We start from the raw sequence: 24,137 nt of genomic DNA, 5'->3' as shown, positions 1-24,137 counted from the left end.
TAACGTCAGTTGGCTTTTCATAGCTGAGCATTCAGAGGTTGAGAGAGGGAGAGGGTCGAAAACAGCAGGTCCGGGACAAGGTAGCATGTCCAGTGAACAGGTCAGGGCTCCATAGGCAGAACAGTGGACCATTGGTGGTTAGAAAAGGAAAAACATGGATCTCAATGGAAACTGTCTTTAGAAGTTCAATATGAGCAAGTGTGTTTTTTGGGTGGCGTCTTAAGTGTATGAGTTGAGTATGCTCCGAAGTGCACTTTTAACATTTGAGGCACTTAGTCACACTTTTTTAGTGTTCTATCTTAGCCAGCCCAGTTCTTCCACCTCGCTACACTTTTAAGCCAAACAGGAAACTCCAGCCAGCCACTCACACTCAAGTGCTATCCTCCACCCAAATCTGTCCTGATCTGATCAATAGTCTCTAAAAATACTGGAATTGGTAAGTAAGCCCTTCCTGTGTGTGTCTAACAAATCCCTGTGGATGTGAGCTGGACTAAGATCCTCTCATAGATTTACCCACATTGATTCATCACAGCGAGAGGAGTGAGTACTGGGCTGGTTAAGATGTGAGCCGCACACTGACTGAAGAAATGCTTCTGACACGAATGTTCAGTGGGGCAAAAAAGTATTTAGTCATCCACCAATTGTGCAAGTTCTCCCACTTAAAAAGATGCGGCCTGTAATTTACATCATAGGTACACTTCAACTATGACAAACAAAATGAAAAAAAAAATCCAGAAAATCACATTGTAGGATTTTTAATGAATTTATTTGCAAATTATGGTGGAAAATAAGTATTTGGTCAATAACAAAAGTTTCTCAATACTTTGATATATACCCTTTGTTGGTAATGACAGAGGTCAAATGTTTTCTGTAAGTCTTCACAAGGTTTTCACACACTGTTGCTGATATTTTGGCCCATTCCTCCATGCAGATCTCCTCTAGAGCAGTGATGTTTTGGGGCTGTTGCTGGGCAACACGGACTTTCAACTCCCTCCAAAGATTTTCTATGGGGTTGAGATCTGGAGACTGGCTAGGCCACTCCAGGACCTTGAAATGCTTCTTACGAAGCCACTCCTTCGTTGCCCGGGCGGTGTGTTTGGGATCATTGTCATGCTGAAAGACCCAGCCACGTTTCATCTTCAATGCCCTTGCTGATGGAAGGAGGTTTTCACTCAAAATCTCACGATACATGGCCCCATTCATTCTTTCCTTTACACGGATCAGTCTTCCTGGTCCCTTTGCATAAAAACAGCCCCAAAACATGATATTTCCACCCCCATGCTTCTTCCGGATCATCCAAATGCTCTCTAACAAACTTCAGACGGGCCTAGACATGTATAGGCTTAAGCAGGGGGACAGGATTTGAGTCCCTGGCGGCGTAGTGTGTTACTGATGGTAGGCGTTTGTTACTTTGGTCACAGCTCTCTGCAGGTCATTCACTAGGTCCCCCCGTGTGGTTCTGGGATTTTTGCTCACCGTTCTTGTGATCATTTTGACCCCACGGGGTGAGATCTTGCGTGGAGCCCCAGATCGAGGGAGATTATCAGTGGTCTTGTATGTCTTCCATTTCCTAATAATTGCTCCCACAGTTGATTTCTTCAAACCAAGCTGCTTACCTATTGCAGATTCAGTCTTCCCAGCCTGGTGCAGGTCTACAATTTTGTTTCTGGTGTCCTTTGACAGCTCTTTGGTCTTGGCCATAGTGGAGTTTGGAGTGTGACTGTTTGAGGTTGTGGACAGGTGTCTTTTATACTGATAACAAGTTCAAACAGGTGCCATTAATACAGGTAACGAGTGGAGGACAGAGGAGCCTCTTAAAGAAGAAGTTACAGGTCTGTGAGAGCCAGAATTCTTGCTTGTTTGTAGGTGACCAAATACTTATTTTCCACCATAATTTGCAAATAAATTCATTAAAAATACTACAATGTGATTTTCTGGATTTATTTTTCTCATTTTGTCTGTCATAGTTGAAGTGTACCTATGATGAGAATTACAGGCCTCTCATCTTTTTAAGTGGGAGAACTTCCACAATTGGTTGCTGACTAAATACTTTTTTGCCCCACTGTAAGTAACGCTGACTGACTGAAGCAATGCTTCTGACACACATGTATGTAACGCTGACTGACTGAAGCAATGCTTCTGACACACATGTATATAACGCTGACTGACTGAAGCAATGCTTCTGACACACATGTATATAACTCTGACTGACTGAAGCAATGCTTCTGACACACATGTATATAACGCTGACTGACTGAGGCAATGCTTCTGACACACATGTATATAACGCTGACTGACTGAAGCAATGCTTCTGACAAGCATGTATGTAACGCTGACTGACTGAAGCAATGCTTCTGACACACATGTATATAACTCTGACTGACTGAAGCAATGCTTCTGACACACATGTATATAACGCTGACTGACTGAAGCAATGCTTCTGACACACATGTATATAACGCTGACTGACTGAAGCAATGCTTCTGACACGCATGTATATAACGCTGACTGACTGAAGCAATGCTTCTGACACACATGTATATAACGCTGACTGACTGAAGCAATGCTTCTGACACACATGTATGTAACGCTGACTGACTGAAGCAATGCTTCTGACACACATGTATATAACGCTGACTGACTGAAGCAATGCTTCTGACACACATGTATATAACGCTGACTGACTGAAGCAATGCTTCTGACACGCATGTATATAACGCTGACTGACTGAAGCAATGCTTCTGACACGCATGTATATAACGCTGACTGACTGAAGCAATGCTTCTGACACACATGTATATAACGCTGACTGACTGAAGCAATGCTTCTGACACGCATGTATGTAACGCTGACTGACTGAAGCAATGCTTCTGACACACATGTATATAACGCTGACTGACTGAAGCAATGCTTCTGACACACATGTATGTAACGCTGACTGACTGAAGCAATGCTTCTGACACACATGTATGTAACGCTGACTGACTGAAGCAATGCTTCTGACAAGCATGTATGTAACGCTGACTGACTGAAGCAATGCTTCTGACAAGCATGTATGTAACGCTGACTGACTGAAGCAATGCTTCTGACACACATGTATATAACGCTAACTGACTGAAGCAATGCTTCTGACACACATGTATATAACGCTGACTGACTGAAGCAATGCTTCTGACACACATGTATATAACGCTGACTGACTGAAGCAATGCTTCTGACACACATGTATGTAACGCTGACTGACTGAAGCAATGCTTCTGACACACATGTATGTAACGCTGACTGACTGAGGCACATGTTTTCAAGCACACACGGACGCAGAGAAAGCCTTTTCCCTACCAGCATGGAGCTCGGGCTGTTCTTCCAGTGATGTTAGCAGAGCAGAAATGAGATCTCACCCAGGAAGGCGGCTGGGCAGGCGGCCAGGAGAGAGTGGGCCTGGTCAAAGAGACACTGGTCCTCTGCTCGGTTTGGAGGAAACACACACTGAGAGATTATTCTTTCTTCTTACTTGGCACTGAGCGTTTCCTGAAGGTGGTTGAGAATGGGATATTGATGTACTGTAAAGACCCATCCTAAGGTTTGGGTGGTTTTAATGTAGTTGTTGAGAGGATTTTAGTTGTTTTGCTGCTTTGTGAAGTCAATTATCTTGCTGTCTCAAGGGGCTACTGTACAGTTGAAGCTCCCACTTTTAACAGTCTTCTACTCTACTCCGTCTGCCTACTGTGCTGTGGGCACAGAGGAAGGTTTATGAAAGGAAAACCACAGTAAATGTTTGAAGTATTGTTTGTCGAGCCTCTAAATGGCACTCGGGAGTATTAGATGTAGACGTCCTGTATTTTATCCTCTGAGTGTTTTACTGTAATGTTTTCTCAAACTGGGGCAGGTTTATACTCCTGTTTTTTACTGTCAAATCCAAATCAAACCCTCTGGGACTGCAATCCCAGAAGCCTTCAGTAGAGGTCAAACAGGAAGTTGTGGAAACTCCTCCTGCCTCTTACTCTTTCTGATATATGGACTTTTCCTCTCTCAGCTGATCCAATTTCACTAATGGGCTTATAGACCGTCCATTTTGACCGAGATTTTTGGGTGGAATACCCCCATGTGGAATACCCCCAAACTCCCTCAACGACACATGCCGGTTGTACAATACACAGCAAAGTCAGTGCTGTAGGATGCCTTTGAAACTTTCAGGGATACTTGTAATGCAGAATGATGAGCCCATATAAAATGGACTGTCTGGGACATATTCTCCAGTTCCAGTTGTCAGTCTGTTTCTGATCAGGGAATTGAATCTGGACAGATGCTGTAGATTTGGGTGTGGCTTGTGTAAGAACACAGCCCCTACATTATCCTCCTAGGTCGTTCTCTACATTGTCTTTCCTTCAGTGACACCTTCATATTACTCTATAGCACAATAGATGGCTACACATACTCTCACGGTACAAAACATTAGGAACACCTTTCTAACATTGAGTTCCACCCCCTTTTGCCCTCAGAACAGCCTCAATTTATCGGGGCATGGACTCTACAAGGTGTTGACAGCTTTCCACAGCGATGCTGACCCATGTTGACTTCAATGCTTTCCATAGTTGTGTCAAGTTGGCTGGTTGTTGTTTGGGTGGTGGACCATTCTTGATACACAGGAAACTATTTGGCATGAAAAACCCAGCAGCATTGCAGTTCTTGACACGAACCGGTGTGCCTGGCACCTACTTCCATACTCCGTTCAAAGACACTTCAGTTTTGCCCATTCACCCTCTGAATGGCACACACACACAATCCATGTGTCAAGGTCGATACATTTTCACGTCGATACAGTGCGATCCATGTGCACAGTTGGCCAGAGAACTGGTCTCTCTGCCTGCCTACCTGCTCCCTGCCTGCCCTGCTCTGTCTCTCCCATTCTGGTACAGCTACCCTTGCCACCCTCTCTATCCCCGGAGCTTTGCTCGCCTACATCAGACGCATACATCGCTGACTTTTTATTGATCTGTGGTTGGACTATTTGATTAGTGACTCTTAGGGCAATAAATAAAAACAAACATGTTGCTGTTGTTCATGTTGCTGTTGTATACCCTTGGCTTTTACAATGTTGGCCATGTTGCTGTTGTTCATGTTGCTGTTGTCTACCCTTGGCTTTTACAATGTTGGCCATGTTGCTGTTGTTCATGTTGCTGTTGTCTACCCTTGGCTTTTACAATGTTGGCCATGTTGCTGTTGTTCATGTTGCTGTTGTCTACCCTTGGCTTTTACAATGTTGGCCATGTTGCTGTTGTTCATGTTGCTGTTGTCTACCCTTGGCTTTTACAATGTTGGCCATGTTGCTGTTGTTCATGTTGCTGTTGTCTACCCTTGGCTTTTACAATGTTGGCCATGTTGCTGTTGTTCATGTTGCTGTTGTCTACCCTTGGCTTTCACAATGTTGGCCATGTTGCTGTTGTTCATGTTGCTGTTGTCTACCCTTGGCTTTTACAATGTTGGCCATGTTGCTGTTGTTCATGTTGCTGTTGTCTACCATTGGCTTTTACAATGTTGGCCATGTTGCTGTTGTTCATGTTGCTGTTGTCTACCCTTGGCTTTTACAGTGTTGGCCATGTTGCTGTTGTTCATGTTGCTGTTGTCTACCCTTGGCTTTTACAATGTTGGCCATGTTGCTGTTGTTCATGTTGCTGTTGTCTACCCTTGGCTTTCACAATGTTGGCCATGTTGCTGTTGTTCATGTTGCTGTTGTCTACCCTTGGCTTTTACAATGTTGGCCATGTTGCTGTTGTTCATGTTGCTGTTGTCTACCCTTGGCTTTTACAGTGTTGGCCATGTTGCTGTTGTTCATGTTGCTGTTGTCTACCCTTGGCTTTTACAGTGTTGGCCATGTTGCTGTTGTTCATGTTGCTGTTGTCTACCCTTGGCTTTTACAATGTTGGCCATGTTGCTGTTGTTCATGTTGCTGTTGTCTACCCTTGGCTTTTACAGTGTTGGCCATGTTGCTGTTGTTCATGTTGCTGTTGTCTACCCTTGGCTTTTACAATGTTGGCCATGTTGCTGTTGTTCATGTTGCTGTTGTCTACCCTTGGCTTTCACAATGTTGGCCATGTTGCTGTTGTTCATGTTGCTGTTGTCTACCCTTGGCTTTTACAATGTTGGCCATGTTGCTGTTGTTCATGTTGCTGTTGTCTACCCTTGGCTTTTACAATGTTGGCCATGTTGCTGTTGTTCATGTTGCTGTTGTCTACCCTTGGCTTTTACAATGTTGGCCATGTTGCTGTTGTTCATGTTGCTGTTGTCTACCCTTGGCTTTTACAATGTTGGCCATGTTGCTGTTGTTCATGTTGCTGTTGTCTACCCTTGGCTTTTACAATGTTGGCCATGTTGCTGTTGTTCATGTTGCTGTTGTCTACCCTTGGCTTTTACAATGTTGGCCATGTTGCTGTTGTTCATGTTGCTGTTGTCTACCCTTGGCTTTTACAATGTTGGCCATGTTGCTGTTGTTCATGTTGCTGTTGTCTACCCTTGGCTTTTACAATGTTGGCCATACTTTTCGAGCCCGTTGCTCTGTGAATAAGGAAATATATGACTGTTTCTCCCTCAAGTTTTGTGAGAAACCCCACTCTTGCTCCGGAAGTGCACGTGAGAACTATGCACATTTCTCTCAAACAATATGTGAGAAATCAGACTCTTGCGCTTACATTTCAGGACTGTTCTCTTGGTACTTAATCATGTATCTGGACTTCATACATCTCCTGAAATATGTGTCTCTAAAGACTGGTGAATATGGATTGTTGTTCAAGTGTTGTCTGTAAATCCAAATGTTGTAGCCCTCGATCTAGACTTGCCATCATCTTGCTGCTTCTATTGTCTGGAAATGTGCGATCTAACCCAGGTCCTGACATTCTTACCCCTGCCCAATTAAGTAGTCAGAGTTGCCTGACGTTTTTGCATATGAGTGTAAGAAGTCTTCTGCCGAAGCTTGATTTTGTGAATATATGGACAACAGCTGCCGACCCTGACGTATTTATGCTTTCTGAAAAATGTCTCAAAAAAATATATTACTGACTAAAATATTGGCATAATTGGTTAGAATGTTTTTCGTACAAATCGTAAATCTAAGGGTGTTGCTGTATATGTATAAGACAAGTTCTCGGTGCGCGTTCTGACTTCTGTTACTAAACCTAAGCAACTTGAAAATCTGTCTTTGAACCTAAACCTTGGCTCATTTTTAAATATTGTTATAGACCTCCATCTGCACTGTTGGCTCTCTGGATTGTATTTTCAAATTGTTTTCACAGAATGTCAATTCTCAGTTTGTCCTGATGGGTGATCTGAATCAGGACTGGCTAACATCTCGCACTGATCAATTAAAAATTCTATGCAATATGCAATCTCACTCAGATTGTCAACAGTGTAACTAGGTTGAATATAAAATGTCCTCTTTGATCTTAACCATTACTCATCGTTTTAATGCTTCTGGTATTTTTGCAATTGACATAAGTGATCACTGTGCTATTGCCTGTGTGTGAGATGGTAAAATTCCTAAGAAATCTCCAAGTGTCATTACGAAAAGAAACCTAGAAACGGTTTGATATTCAAGTTTTATTTGCATGATGTATCTAGCATTGGATGGAATTAACATCTGATGTTGAACTAGCCTTTTCTTACTTCCACAACGCATTCCAGGATGTATGTAATAGGCCCCTTTAAATCAAATCAAATCAAATCAAATTTATTTATATAGCCCTTCGTACATCAGCTGATATCTCAAAGTGCTGTACAGAAACCCAGCCTAAAACCCCAAACAGCAAACAATGCAGGTGTAAAAGCACTTTAAAAAAAGAAATCAGAATTAAGGGCAGAGAGAACCCTTGATTTACTAAGGAACTTACTAAAATCATAAGGAAACAAAATGCTATGTAGGCTAAAGCAAGAAGAGGGTCTGGTTCAGGAGATTATTGGATAGCTTTTAACCTCTTGAAGCTATGGGGGCGCTATTTCATTATTGGATAAAAAAACTTTCCTGTTTTAAGCGCAATATTTTGTCACAAAAAGATGCTTGACTATGCATATAATTGACAGATTTGGAAAGAAAAACTCTGACGTTTCCAAAACTGCAAAGATATTATCTGTGAGTGCCCCAGAACTGATGCTACAGGCGAAACCAAGATGAAACTTCAAACAGGAAATGAGCAGGATTTTTGAGGCTCTGTTTGCCAATGTCTCCTTATATGGCTGTGAATGCGCCAGGAATGAGCCTGCCCTTTCTATCGGTTCTCTAAGGTGTCTGCAGCATTGTGACGTATTTGTAGGCATATCATTGGAAGATTGGCCATAAGAGACTACATTTACCAGGTGTCCGCCCGGTGTCCTTTGTTGAAATTGCTGCGTAATCTACAAGCTGCACGCAGTCATCCAGTGATTGAGAGGAGAGAGGAGGCTTCCACGAACGATATATCATGAAGAGATATGTGAAAAACACCTTGAGGATTGATTCTAAACAATGTTTACCATGTTTCAGTCGATATTATGGAGTTAATTTGGAAAAAAGTTTGGCGTTATGATGACTGAATTTGTTTTTTTTTGGTAGCCAAACATGACGCAGAAAACGGAGCGATTTCTCCTGCACAAATAATCTTTCAGGAAAAACTGAACATTTGCTATCTAACTGATGGGTGTGGCTATGATCTGTAAATTGAAAGCAGACCACTACATTTACATTTAAGTCATTTAGCAGACGCTCTTATCCAGAGCGACTTACAAATTGGTGCAAACACCTATGACAACCAGTGGAACAGCCACTTGCATCTAAATCTTGTTGGGGGGGGGATTACTTACCCTTACTTACCCTATCCTAGGTATTCCTTGAAGAGGTGGGGTTTCAGGTGTCTCCGGAAGGTGGTGATTGACTCCGCTGTCCTGGCGTCGTGAGGGAGTTTGTTCCACCATTGGGGGGCCAGAGCAGCGAACAGTTTTGACTGGGCTGAGCGGGAACTGTACTTCCTCAGTGGTAGGGAGGCGAGCAGGCCAGAGGTGGATGAACGCAGTGCCCTTGTTTGGGTGTAGGGCCTGATCAGAGCCTGGAGGTACTGAGGTGCCGTTCCCCTCACAGCTCCGTGGCGAGCACCATGGTCTTGTAGCGGATGCGAGCTTCAACTGGAAGCCAGTGGAGAGAGCGGAGGAGCGGGGTGACGTGAGAGAACTTGGGAAGGTTGAACACCAGACGGGCTGCGGCGTTCTGGATGAGTTGTAGGGGTTTAATGGCACAGGCAGGGAGCCCAGCCAACAGCGAGTTGCAGTAATCAAGACGGGAGATGACAAGTGCCTGGATTAGGACCTGCGCCGCTTCCTGTGTGAGGCAGGGTCGTACTATGCGGATGTTGTAGAGCATGAACCTACAGGAACGGGACACCGCCTTGATGTTAGTTGAGAACGTCAGGGTGTTGTCCAGGATCACGCCAAGGTTCTTAGCGCTCTGGGAGGAGGACACAATGGAGTTGTCAACCGTGATGGCGAGATCATGGAACGGGCAGTCCTTCCCGGGAGGAAGAGGGAGCTCCGTCTTGCTGAGGTTCAGCTTGAGGTGGTGATCCGTCATCCACACTGATATGTCTGCCAGACATGCAGAGATGCGATTCGCCACCTGGTCATCAGAAGGGGAAAGGAGAAGATTAATTGTGTGTCGTCTGCATAGCAATGATAGGAGAGACCATGTGAGGTTATGACAGAGCCAAGTGACTTGGTGTATAGCGAGAATAAGAGAGGGCCTAGAACAGAGCCCTGGGGACACCAGTGGTGAGAGCGCGTGGTGAGGAGACAGATTCTCGCCACGCCACCTGGTAGGAGCGACCTGTCAGGTAGGACGCGCAATCAAGCGTGGGCCGCGCCGGGAGATGCCCAACTCGGAGAGGGTGGAGAGGAGGATCTGATGGTTCACAGTATCGAAGGCAGCCGATAGGTCTAGAAGGATGAGAGCAGAGGAGAGAGAGTTAGCTTTAGCAGTGCGGAGCGCCTCCGTGATACAGAGAAGAGCAGTCTCAGTTGAATGACTAGTCTTGAAACCTGACTGATTTGGATCAAGAAGGTCATTCTGAGAGAGATAGCGGTAGAGCTGGCCAAGGACGGCACGCTCAAGAGTTTTGGAGAGAAAAGAGAGAAGGGATACTGGTCTGTAGTTGTTGACATCGGAGGGATCGAGTGTAGGTTTTTTCAGAAGGGGGTGCAACTCTCGCTCTCTTGAAGACGGGAGGGACATAGCCAGCGGTCAGGGATGAGTTGATGAGCGAGGTGAGGTAAGGGAGAAGGTCTCCGGAAATGGTCTGGAGAAGAGAGGAGGGGATAGGGTCAAGCGGGCAGGTTGTTGGGCGGCCGGCCGTCACAAGACGCGAGATTTCATCTGGAGAGAGAGGGGAGAAAGAGGTCAGAGCATAGGGTAGGGCAGTGTGAGCAGAACCAGCGGTGTCGTTTGACTTAGCAAACGAGGATCGGATGTCATCGACCTTCTTTTCAAAATGGTTGACGAAGTCATCTGGAAGTCATCACTACCTGAAATCTACTTCAGATAATCTAAATAATCCATCAAAACTTTGGCAAGTAGTGAAAGGTTTGGAGTGCAAAAAAGATACACAGCTTCCCAAACAATTGTTGGTCGACATACAGATTGTAACTGAGAGAACGTTCATCCTGAAAGCCTTGAATCATTTTTTAGATGCAGGCAGTTTATTTGAAAAGGTCATAGGTATAATTGACCTCCCTATGAATTTACCTGACACCCCTGTGTAGTCCTTCACCAGGTTCCCCTTTTCATCCTTCTCTGTTTCAGAAGTATGCAAAACCCTGAAATAAATTGATGGAAAAAAATCCCCTGGCCCTGATGAACTATACCCCTGCTTCCTACACCTAGCTGCAGACATCATTGCTCCCCCTTAACATGTATTTTTAACCTCACGCTTGATGTTAAGGAAATCCCCAAGTTATGAAAATCTGCTTTTGTACTGCCTCTCCTGAAAGGTGGAGATCCTTCGCTACTTGACAACTATCGACCCATATCAAAATTGTCTGTATTGTCAAAGGTACTGGAGTCCTTAGTTAGTAGGCAGCAAAAGGCCTACTTCCATGAAAACAACATCTTAAATGGAATGCGGTGTGCTCAGGGTGGTGTGCTCAGGGTGGTGTGCTCAGGGTGGTGTGCTCAGGGTGGTGTGCTCAGGGTGGTGTGCTCAGGGTGGTGTGCTCAGGTGTTCCTCAAGTTTTTTTTGGGGCCCACTGTTGTTCATTTTGTATATCAACAACATTGGGGATATTATTGAAACAGCGGATATTCATTTTTATGTAGATACTGTTCTTTATTCAAGTGGTAGTAGTTTATATTTTGCTTTTGAAGATGACCAAAGAGCATTTAACATCATACAACAGAATCTGTATGATTTTTAAAGATGATTCTAAATTAGGGTAAAACAAAATGCATGGTATTTTCAAATGCCAGGCATGTTATTAATTATGTCATTGCTACGTTGGCTGGACATACTATAGAGCAAGTCAAACTGTACAAATATTTGGGTGTGTGGGTTGATGATAAGCTGAGCTTCACTGTGCATGTAGAGAACTTGATAAGGAAGCTCAAGCTGAGAATAGGTTTTTATTACCGGCGTAAGGCTCGATTTTCTTTGGAGGCCAGGAAGGAGCTGGTACGATGTACATTACTGGCAGTTTTAGAGGTGTGTGTGTGTGTGTGTGTGTGTGTGTGTGTGTGTGTGTGTGTGTGTGTGTGTGTGTGTGTGTGTGTGTGTGTGTGTGTGTGTGTGTGTGTGTGTGTGCAGTCCTCAAACACTACCCTGAGTGCACTTGATTCAGTGTATCATGCAGCCCTTAGATTCATTACGGATTAAAAACGTCTAACACATCATTGTGATCTCTACAGCGCTGTTGGCTGGTGCTGTTGGCTGGTCGACATTGCGTAGGCTTAAATACTGGTATACACTGATTTATAAGGCCGTATTGGGTAAAATGCCATTTTATCTCTGTTTTTTAATCAGGTCGGTAAATAAATATCAATTACGGCCCCATTCTCATTTGCTTCTAACAGTACCAAGAATTAGAACAGGTCATGGTAGAAATAGTTTTAGTTACTCAGGTCCTGAAATTCTCTCCTGAACATTTAAAAATTTGATGATCTAGTTTCGTTGGTGGAGTTTAAACACTTGATCGATGTAAATATCATAGAATAGTGTAATTGTCCTTTAGTACAGCTTTTTTTTGTTGTGTTTTATAGATTTGTTTAATGTCGTGTTAGTGAATGTAAGTTGTTTTGTCTGAAACTTTGTTCCCTCTGCTGCTATTGGACCAGAACATCTCTTTTCCAAGAGAGACATCTCAATGAGAAACCTGTATAAATAAAGGTCAAATAAAACAAACATAATGGAAAGAGCAGGTGTTCTTTATGTTTTGTACACTCAGTGTAGCTCTACTGCATAGACACACTGCCAATAGTTTGCTCTTATTAAATAGATATGCATGTCTGTCTATATGCCATCTCTCTCTGTTTCTACAGTTGTGCTGACCCCATTTAGTCGACTGGTCGATTGTTTGGTCAATAGGCTGTTGGTCAACCAAAATGTCTTTAGTCGAGCAGTCAATTTTGAGTCTCATAGCAAGGGTCTGAATACTTATATAAATACGTATCTTTTTTATTCTATTTAAAAAATAAATGTTTTTGCTTTGGCATTATGTATGAGGTATTGTGTGTAGATTTGAGGGAAAACAATATATTTCATCAATGTTAGAATAAGGCTGTAACTTAACTAAATGTGTAAAAAGTCAAGGGTTCTGAATACTCACTGTTGGGTACAGCCCTAATATACAGTGCTTTCAGAATGCACTCTCGGCTACAGCCCTAATATACAGTGCTTTCAGAATGCACTGTTGGGTACAGCCCTAATATACAGTGGTTTCAGAATGCACTGTTGGGTACAGCCCTAATATACAGTGCTTTCAGAATGCACTGTCGGGTACAGCCCTAATATACAGTGCTTTCAGAATGCACTGTCGGGTACAGCCCTAATATACAGTGCTTTCAGAATGCACTGTCGGGTACAGCCCTAATATACAGTGCTTTCAGAATGCACTCTCGGCTACAGCCCTAATATACAGTGCTTTCAGAATGCACTGTTGGGTACAGCCCTAATATACAGTGCTTTCAGAATGCACTGTTGGGTACAGCCCTAATATACAGTGGTTTCAGAATGCACTGTTGGGTACAGCCCTAATATACAGTGCTTTCAGAATGCACTGTCGGGTACAGCCCTAATATACAGTGCTTTCAGAATGCACTGTCGGGTACAGCCCTAATATACAGTGCTTTCAGAATGCACTGTCGGGTACAGCCCTAATATACAGTGCTTTCAGAATGCACTGTCGGGTACAGCCCTAATATACAGTGCTTTCAGAATGCACTGTCGGGTACAGCCCTAATATACAGTGCTTTCAGAATGCACTGTTGGGTACAGCCCTAATATACAGTGCTTTCAGAAAGTATTGAAACCCCTTGACTTTTTCCACATTTTGTTACAGGCTGAACTTTATACGGATCAAATGGATTTTTTTTTTTTTGATTTTATATTTTTCTCCCCAATTTCGTGATATCCATTTGGTAGTTAGTCTTGTCCCATTGTTGCAACTCCTGTACAGACTCCGGAGAGGTGAAGGTTGAGAGCCATGCGTCCTCCACAACATGACCATGCCAAGACATACTGCTTGCTTAACCCTTAATGTGTCGGAGGAAATACCCTACAGCTGTTGACCGTGTCAGCGTGCATGCTCCCGTCCCGCCACAGGAGTCGCTAGAGCGCGATGGGACAAGGACGTCCAAATCTTCCCCTAACCCAGACGACGCTGGGCCAATTGTGTGCCGCCTCTTGAGTCTCCCAGTCATGGCTGGCTGCAACACAGCCCAGGATCGAACCCGGATCTGTAGTGACGCCTCTAGCACTGCGATGCAGTGCCACTCAGGAGGCCCAAATGTTATTTTTGTATATATCTAGGCAAGTCTGTTAAGAACAAATTCTTATTTACAATGACTGCCTACTCCAGCCAAACCTGGATTACGCTGGGCCAATTGTGCGCCGCCTTATGGGGACTCCTAATCATGGCCAGTTTTGATACAGCCTGGAATCGAACCTAGGTTGGTAGTGACGCCTCTAGCACTGAGAATGCAGTGCCACTCTGGAGCCATGGCCTACACTGGTCTACACAATACTCCATAATGTCAAAGTGGCAAGCCTAAATATATTCAGGAGTACAAATGTGCTTAACAATTCACACAAGAAGTTGCACGGACTCACTGTGTGCAATAATATTGTTTAACATTATTTTTTTAATGACTACCTAATCTCCGTACCGCACACATAATTATCTGCAAGGTTCCTCAGTCAAACAGTGAATTTCAAGCACAGATTCAACTACAAAGACCAGGGAGGTTTTCCGATGCCTTGCAAAGAAGAGCACCTATAGGTAGATGTGTAAAAATAAATACACTGCTCAAAAAATAAAGGGAACACTTAAACAACACAATGTAACTCCAAGTCAATCACACTTCTGTGAAATCAAACTGTCCACTTAGGAAGCAACACTGATTGACAATAAATTTCACATACTGTTGTGCAAATGGAATAGACAACAGGTGGAAATTATAGGCAATTAGCAAGACACCCCCAATAAAGGAGTGGTTCTGGTGACCACAGACCACTTCTCAGTTCCTATGCTTCCTGGCTGATGTTTTGGTCACTTTTGAATGCTGGTGGTGCTTTCACTCTAGTGGTAGCATGAGACGGAGTCTACAACCCACACAAGTGGCTCAAGTAGTGCAGCTCATCCAGGATGGCACATCAATGCGATCTGCGGCAAGAAGGTTTGCTGTGTCTGTCAGCGTAGTGTCCAGAGCATGGAGGCGCTACCAGGAGACAGGCCAGTACATCAGGAGACGTGGAGGAGGCTGTAGGAGGGCAACAACCCAGCAGCAGGACCGCTACCTCTGCCTTTGTGCAAGGAGGAGCAGGAGGAGCACTGCCAGAGCCCTGCAAAATGACCTCCAGCAGGCCACAAATGTGCATGTGTCTGCTCAAACGGTCAGAAACAGACTCCATGAGGGTGGTATGAGGGCCCGACGTCCACAGGTGGGGATTGTGCTTACAGCCCAACACCGTGCAGGACGTTTGGCATTTGCCAGAGAACACCAAGATTGGCAAATTCGCCACTGGCGCCCTGTGCTCTTCACAGATGAAAGCAGGTTCACACTGAGCACATGTGACCGACGTGACAGAGTCTGGAGTCGCCGTGGAGAACGTTCTGCTGCCTGCAACATCCTCCAGCATGACCGGTTTGGCGGTGGGTCAGTCACGGTGTGGGGTGGCATTTCTTTGGGGGGCCGCCCATCCCTCCATGTGCTCGCCAGAGGTAGCCTGACTGCCATTAGGTACCGAGATGAGATCCTCAGACCCCTTGTGAGACCATATGCTGGTGCGGTTGGCCCTGGGTTCCTCCTAATGCAAGACAATGCTAGACCTCATGTGGCTGGAGTGTGTCAGCAGTTCCTGCAAGAGGAAGGCATTGATGCTATGGACTGGCCCGCCCGTTCCCCAGACCTGAATCCAATTGAGCACATCTGGGACATCATGTCTGTCTTGCACCACAGACTGTCCAGGAGTTGGCGGATGCTTTAGTCCAGGTCTGGGAGGAGATCCCTCAGGAGACCATCCGCCACCTCATTGGGAGCATGCCCAGGCGTTGTCGTGAGGTCATACAGGCACGTGGAGGCCGCACACACACTACTGAGCCTCATTTTGACTTGTTTTAAGGACATTACATCAAAGTTGGATCAGCCTGTAGTGTGGTTTTCCACTTTCATTTTGAGTGACTCCAAATCCAGACCTCCATGGGTTGATACATTTAATTTCCATTGATCATTTTTGTGTGATTTTGTTGTCAGCACATGTAAAGAAAAAAAGTATTTAATAAGAATATTTCATTCATTCAGATCTAGGATGTGTTATTTTAGTGTTCCCTTAATTTTTTTGAGCAGTGTTAAACAGACATTGAATATTCCTTTGAGCATGATGAAGTTATTAATTATATTTTGAATGGTGTATAATACACCCAGTCACTACAAAGATACAGGCCTGCTGCCCAATTCAATTGCCGGAGAGGAAGGAAACTGCTCAAGGATTTCACCATGAGGCCAATGGTGACTTTTTAAAACAGTTAGAGTTTAATGGCTGAAAGAAGAAAACTGAGGATGGATAAACAACATTATACTTAGTCCACAATACTAACCTAAATTACAGAGCGAAAAGAAAAACTCTTTGTTAATTCTTCTGTGGATTTTTTTTAATATGGCAGTTAGCAACCAAATGTAAGGTGCATTATCGCCACCAACTGGACTGCAGTGTGGACCTCATTAATCTCTCAATCACCCACATGGGTATATGCTTGTAAAAACCAATGAGTAGAGAGGCGGGACTTGCAGCGCGTCAAGCCTCTAAAATGGAACCAGGTTCTAGGTTCTAAGTTCTAACGAAGTTCTATTTCAGTGCCTGGCTATGCAGGCGCCTGTTGAAACACACCAGCAGTTTGGATGAAATGATTGAATAACATGTACTGTTTTTGCAACGGTCACGCACACAACGTGGGTTGTCTGGTTAGTGTGTAAAACAAAAAATATGTAGTAAAGATAAAGGAGCTACATATTTTTAAATAAGATCATCTTTGATAACTAACAGTCACCAATAAAAACTAGACGGTCAGAGAGAATCTGTTATAGTCACGAAGCATAAAGACACGGTGTAAGCCGTAAGTGTAGAATTACAGGAAATTCTGTGGTTAAAATCTTAGGGAAAACACTAACCGCGCGCGCCCATGCTGGAATGTTAACCTGCCTTTTCCATAGCAGGAGGGCACATTTGGAGTGATCAATAAGACACACCTGAGCTGTGGAATCACCTCCCTTGCCTCTGGAACGCCAGACATTTATTACCTTTAATTAAATCGCACCGGAATTGTGTCTCGGTTTGCCAACTGATAACAACGGCCCTATCTTCCCTCCGAGAGCTCATCAGCCGGCTTTTTGAGATCTCCTGTCCCGGGTGTCCTTTGTGGGGTGCAATGGGAGGCGATAAGCAGGGTACAACGAGAGCGGGGAACGAAGGGCAGGGGTTGTTAACAGCACTGTAATTCTCTTAGATTCTGATTTCCCCCCAAAACCAACAGTAAGTGTCCGCACAGGCCTTGTAAACACACGCACCACTACACACATTTCTTCTGAGCATACACACGCTTGCGCCTCCCTCATGCATAGAGTCTGTAGTGACAGTAAACAATCACATGAAACCTGTAGGGCTGCATGTATAATCCTGCTTCAGAGTTGAGGTTTAGAAGGCTGTAAAGCCTTGAGGTTTACATACTTACTGGTCCAGTCTGATGCGCTTTTTCTCTCTCTGGGCCTTGATTCTGTTGTATCTGTGTCTGCAGAGAGAACGAGGTCCTCAAGGTCCAGCTGAAGAAATACGTGGGGGCTGTTCAGATGCTGAAGAGAGAGGGGAGCCAGGGCAATGACACTGGTAAGATACCACGCACGCACTCTCGCACAATGCTCCGTATTTAAACAGGGCAGGAAAAATGTATTCTCTTATGGATGACAAGGTCAGTGTTGAGCCACCACTTAAGGATGTAGTAAGTGAATAATAAGCCTGGTTTGAGACATGCCTTTATGAAACATAATTAGTCCCCCCTTCGTTACTTAGTCATTTTTGGGAATTTTGATTAAAGTGGCTTTCTCTCCTGTTGCTTGGGGATATATCCACGCTGTGCAAAGGGTACAGATATAAGACTGTTATATCAAAGGCAAACAGAATGGACATGGCAATTTAGGGAGACAGAATGCCAAATGTCATTTTGGGGGTAGAGACTGTGGTTATCAGTACTGATCTCGGTTTCTGTGGACACTATCTCCCTCCTACAGGGTTTTGACTAGGTGGGATACAGCTTTTGTCAGATTTGACTTTTCACAGCAAGATGACGCCGTCAGACATGGCAGCTCTGCTTCTAGCGCCTAAGCAATGTTGAATTTTTATTTTTGTGTTTTATATTTCTTACATTATAATATACAGCCGGAAATAACTTTTGGATATCAGAGCGGCGGTAACTCACCAGCATTACGAACAGGAATACGACTTTCCCGAATTAGAACCTTTGTTCATACACACCAGGGCTACTGAACTTATCCCAGAGGCTGTTCCAAGACACCACCGGCAGAATAGAGGTATTCTGAGTGGACTTCTAGTCCGACTCAGGAGGCAGGCACACCATCCACCGTTTCCGAGTATATTACTCCCTAATGTTCAGTCTCTGGACAATAAAGTAGACGAGCTCAGGGTGAGGATCTCCTTCCAGAGACATCAGGGACTGTAACATACTCTGTTTCATGGAATCATGGCTCTCAGGATATACTGTCCCAATCCATACAGCCAGCTGGGTTCTCAGTTCATCGCGCAGACAGAAATAAAGAACTCACCGGGAAGAAAGGTGGGGATGTATGTTTCATGATTAACTGCTCATGGTGTGATTGTGATAACATACAGAAATTATTTTATTTACCCGACCAAGAACACTTCAATCAAATGCCGACCATGTTACCTTCCAAGAGAATTCTCCTCTGTTCGTCACAGCCGTGAAAATTCCCCCTCATGCCGATACCATGACGGCCCTCAAGGAACTACGTTGGACTTCATGCAAACTGGGATCCACATATCCTGAGGCAACATTTATTGTAGCTGGGTATTTTAACAAAGCAAATTTGAGGAAAAAACGACCAAAGTTTTATCAACACATTGACTGTAGTACTCAATTAGGAAAACCATTAGATAACTGCTACTCGCCTTTTCAAGACGCCTACAAGGACCGCCCCGCCCCGCCCTCCCAAATCAGATCACGACTCCATTTTACTCCTCCCTTGGCTAGATGGCAGCTTTCGCAAAACTGAAAGTGCTAACCAACGCATTTAACCATAGCAAAGTGACTGGGAATATGGTTGAATACAAGCATTTACATTACATTTACATTTAAGTCATTCAGCAAGACGCTCTTATCCAGAGTGACTTACAAATTGGTGCATTCACCTTATTACATCCAGTGGAACAGCCACTTTACAATACTGCATCTAAATCTTTTAGGGGGGGGGGGGGGTGAGAAGGATTACTTATCCTATCCTAGGTATTCCTTAAAGAGGTGGGGTTTCAGGTGTCTCCGGAAGGTGGTGATTGACTCCGCTGTCCTGGCGTCGTGAGGGAGTTTGTTCCACCATTGGGGGCCAGAGCAGCGAACAGTTTTGACTGGGCTGAGCGGGAACTGTACTTCCTCAGTGGTAGGGAGGCGAGCAGGCCAGAGGTGGATGAACGCAGTGCCCTTGTTTGGGTGTAGGGCCTGATCAGAGCCTGGAGGTACTGAGGTGCCGTTCCCCTCACAGCTCCGTAGGCAAGCACCATGGTCTTGTAGCGGATGCGAGCTTCAACTGGAAGCCAGTGGAGAGAGCGGAGGAGCGGGGTGACGTGAGAGAACTTGGGAAGGTTGAACACCAGACGGGCTGCGGCGTTCTGGATGAGTTGTAGGGGTTTAATGGCACAGGCAGGGAGCCCAGCCAACAGCGAGTTGCAGTAATCCAGACGGGAGATGACAAGTGCCTGGATTAGGACCTGCGCCGCTTCCTGTGTGAGGTAGGGTCGTACTCTGCGGATGTTGTAGAGCATGAACCTACAGGAACGGGCCACCGCCTTGATGTTAGTTGAGAACGACAGGGTGTTGTCCAGGATCACGCCAAGGTTCTTAGCGCTCTGGGAGGAGGACACAATGGAGTTGTCAACCGTGATGGCGAGATCATGGAACGGGCAGTCCTTCCCGGGAGGATGAGCAGCTCCGTCTTGCCGAGGTTCAGCTTGAGGTGGTGATCCGTCATCCACACTGATATGTCTGCCAGACATGCAGAGATGCGATTCGCCACCTGGTCATCAGAAGGGGAAAGGAGAAGATTAATTGTGTGTCGTCTGCATAGCAATGATAGGAGAGACCATGTGAGGTTATGACAGAGCCAAGTGACTTGGTGTATAGCGAGAATAGGAGAGGGCCTAGAACAGAGCCCTGGGGGACACCAGTGGTGAGAGCGCGTGGTGAGGAGACAGATTCTCGCCACACCACCTGGTAGGAGCGACCTGTCAGGTAGGACGCAATCCAAGCGTGGGCCGCGCCGGAGATGCCCAACTCGGAGAGGGTGGAGAGGAGGATCTGATGGTTCACAGTATCGAAGGCAGCCGATAGGTCTAGAAGGATGAGAGCAGAGGAGAGAGAGTTAGCTTTAGCAGTGCGGAGCGCCTCTGTGATACAGAGAAGAGCAGTCTCAGTTGAATGACTAGTCTTGAAACCTGACTGATTTGGATCAAGAAGGTCATTCTGAGAGAGATAGCGGGAGAGCTGGCCAAGGACGGCACGTTCAAGAGTTTTGGAGAGAAAAGAAAGAAGGGATACTGGTCTGTAGTTGTTGACATCGGAGGGATCGAGTGTAGGTTTTTTCAGAAGGGGTGCAACTCTCGCTCTCTTGAAGACGGAAGGGACGTAGCCAGCGGTCAGGGATGAGTTGATGAGCGGGGTGAGGTAAGGGAGAAGGTCTCCGGAAATGGTCTGGAGAAGAGAGGAGGGGATAGGGTCAAGTGGGCAGGTTGTTGGGCGGCCGGCCGTCACAAGACGCGAGATTTCATCTGGAGAGAGAGGGGAGAAAGAGGTCAGGGCACAGGGTAGGGCAGTGTGAGCAGAACCAGCGGTGTCGTTTTAACTTAGCAAACGAGGATCGGATGTCGTCTACCTTCTTTTCAAAATGGTTGACGAAGTCATCTGCAGAGAGGGAGGAGGGGGGAGGGGGAGGTGGATTCAGGAGGGAGGAGAAGGTGGCAAAGAGCTTCCTAGGGTTAGAGGCAGATGCTTGGAATTTAGAGTGGTAGAAAGTGGCTTTAGCAGCAGAGACAGAGGAGGAAAATGTAGAGAGGAGGGAGGAGGGAGTGAAAGGATGCCAGGTCCGCAGGGAGGCGAGTTTTCCTCCATTTCCGCTCGGCTGCCCGGAGCCCTGTTCAGTGCCACCGACGCAGCCCGCTCCCAAGGACTGTGGGCTCGTGTTCTCCGTGGCCGACGTAAGTCATTTCAGGCCTGCCTTACAACAGGCCTACAAGCCCTCAGTCCAGCCTCTCTCAGCATATTGCTGACAGTCTGAGCACTGATGGCAGGATTGTGCGTTCCTGGTGTATCTCGGGCAGTTGTTTCAATCCTGTACCTGTCCCGCATGTGTGATGTTCGGATCTACCGATCCTGTGCAGGTGTTACACGTGGTCTGCCACTGCGAGGACGATCGGCTGTCCGTCCTGCCTCCCTGTAGTGCTGTCTTAGGCATCTCACAGTACGGACATTGCAATTTATTGCCTTTGCCACATCTACAGTCCTCATGCTTCCTTGCAGCATGCCTAAGGCACGTTCACGCAGATGAGCAAGGGACCCTGGGCATCTTTCTTTCGGTGTTTTTCAGAGTCAGTAGAAAGGCCTCTTAGTGTCTTAATTGCCTACCGTCTGTATGCTGTTAGTGTCTTAATGACCGTTCCACAGGTGCATGTTCATGAATTGTTTATGGTTCATTGAACAAGCATGGGAAACAGTGTTTAAACCCTTTACAATAAAGATCTGTGAAATTATTTGGATTTTTACTAATTATCTTTGAAAGACGGTCCTGAAAAAGGGACGTTTCTTTTTTTGCTGAGTTTGTCCGTGTGTGAGCAATAATTTTATCTGAACTTATGCAGAAGGTTAGGATTATTTAAATAGCAGGTTAGGATATTTAGTTTAGGTTAGGAAAATAGTTTAAAATATGTATTCTTTTGACATTCATTTGACAAGCTTTATGCCTTCTAGCCATGACCCTCCTACAGAGACAGGGATTCTCATCAGGCACTGTTTGGGACACCTTTAAGGCACAGAGATGCCGAGGATATCAGGAGCATTGCTTTTGTGTAAGTGTCAAATATACATGGCCAGGATTGGAAGTCTGTCAATCTAATTGACAGACCTCCTGCGTGGGGGTAATACTTTTTATTCTAGTTTGTTGGTTTGAACGTAATGGTTGGTTTGAATGTAATGTTTTTTTCTTTGACTTGGCTTCTGGCATTACTTAAGAGGAAACATGCACACAAGGGTTAGAAAAACATCCCAGACACGTTGCATCTCATCTCTCAGGTCTCAGCAATGACTCTGGCAGTCAGTCGTCAAATCTCCAACATGGATGTTTTTGTCTACGGTGACACACAGAGCAATGCTCTGGGACACTGACAACGTGGAATAATGAATGGATTTCCGGAAGGCTGTAGAATCCTGACAGAGTTTCCACACTAATTAAGGGCCTTGGCACAGCCGCCGCCTTGTGAATTACCCACAATCCTCCTCAGCCTTTCATGGTCCCCAGTGGAGTCAGGCCACACAGTGTACATGGTGACGCTCTTGATGTAAATATCCCAATTTGGTTGTCCCTTGTTCTCTTTCGCCTGTACTTCTCCCTCTCTTTGTGTATCTGTCTCTGTCTGTCTAAAGTGTAGAAGACAGGCATACTAAATCCCTTTTACATCTGAGTCGAAATGATTTCCACCTGCATCCCTTCAGTCCCTATTGCTAATGATGTGCCATACTCCATCAGGTTTTGGTGTTGAGTTGCAGCTGAAAGAGACGACAGAGGAAACACTGAATTGATACACAAGCGCTACAATGCATGCTTTGTTTCATCATGTCCTGTCAACGCTGTTTGCCTGATCATCGCACAGCCTTTTGAAACTCCTCTAATGATACTGCTCAATACAGATGTGATCTTCTGAACGCAGCTCAGGCAGAGACAGGCTACTAACAACCCCTCTGAAACAGCTTTCCACTCTGGATAAATTCCAACTCTGTTTTCTCTTCCCTCCTCCTGACGTCTCGTCTATCCACGTTTGTTTGGATTGTCCCCAGCTGTTGTCACAGATTGGGTGTGTGTGTGTGTCACGGTGTCTATGTTATTGCTGTGTGACTGACTGAATGTGGTGTGATGGGAAAGCACAGCAAACTGTTCCCATGTATATCATTATGTATGTTATGGGATGAGTCAGCGTATGGTATTATTAGTACGGTGTATATTCTCTTGTGATATACTTCAATTTCTGAGTTTGCAATAAATATGAATACACACACTGTATTTTTATACAGAATGTTTAGCTTCCCTCCCTTTAGGCTTGAGAGATGCAACATTTTTGCAGAGATTCCCCAAACTTTCAAGTACCAAATGCAATCAAGTAAATAAAATCCAGTACTAATAAACCGTGAAACAGTGGTCACAAAGGCATGGTAAATGGGGGTCAACTTTCTCTGGCTGTAGATTAGGATTCAAGCTCCTTCATTTAATCTTTTTGATTCTTTCCTTCCTTCCTGTTTACATTTAACACATTCATCTCAAATTCATATTTCCTCCTTTTCTCCTAAATTTGATTCAGGCTCTCTTTGACCCCTGCTAAATTAGTCTAATAAAGCGTCTCACTTCATACACTTTAATACGGCGGTGATTAAAAAAACGAATCAACACATAGTGGAGTCGTCACTTCTCCTGCTCATTTGACAGACACAGACATGCAACCTAATGAGTGAAGCGTCCAGCAGCATTTTCCACCTATGCGACTCAGGCTGCCAGAGAAATTTTAATAACACCATGTTACTAATTCATTACACACACACTGACGTATTTATCAGTCCTTCCTCAGAGCCGTAGGGTCAGCAGCAGCCGTCGTGGTGTTTGTGTGCACCCACGTATGTGTAATGGTGTTTATGGTGACTAGGCGGAGCAGCAGGTCTCATCACCTAATCAACGATCACATCTGCCTCAATGTACTGCACCACCCCACCTGACCAATCTCATAAAGGGCTTCAGTAAAGGTGAGGGGGCAGAAGGGATGGCTGAGGGGGGACATGATGGAAGGTCAGGGGATGGCTGAGGGGAGATGATGGAGGGTCAGGGGATGGCTGAGGGGAGATGATGGAAGGTCAGGGGATGGCTG

At 45.1% G+C, this 24,137-nt stretch overlaps 1 protein-coding gene across 3 annotated transcripts in view; it reads left to right on the top strand.

Annotated features, from left to right (window-relative positions):
• Positions 1 to 24,137, top strand: part of LOC118372416 (sorting nexin-29-like) — a 173,050-nt gene that overhangs the window by 27,057 nt on the left and 121,856 nt on the right. For all 3 annotated transcript variants that reach the window (XM_035758281.2, XM_035758282.2, XM_052472476.1), the window contains one exon: positions 17,509 to 17,597. In XM_035758281.2, coding sequence (XP_035614174.2) covers positions 17,509 to 17,597 — 89 coding nt within the window. The remainder of the gene's footprint in view (positions 1 to 17,508; positions 17,598 to 24,137) is intronic.

This window comes from Oncorhynchus keta, chromosome 2, assembly GCF_023373465.1.
Source record: "Oncorhynchus keta strain PuntledgeMale-10-30-2019 chromosome 2, Oket_V2, whole genome shotgun sequence".
NCBI classification, from domain to species: domain Eukaryota; kingdom Metazoa; phylum Chordata; class Actinopteri; order Salmoniformes; family Salmonidae; genus Oncorhynchus; species Oncorhynchus keta.
Note: the sequence above shows the minus strand (reverse complement) of the source record. Positions and strands in the feature narration are given on the sequence as shown.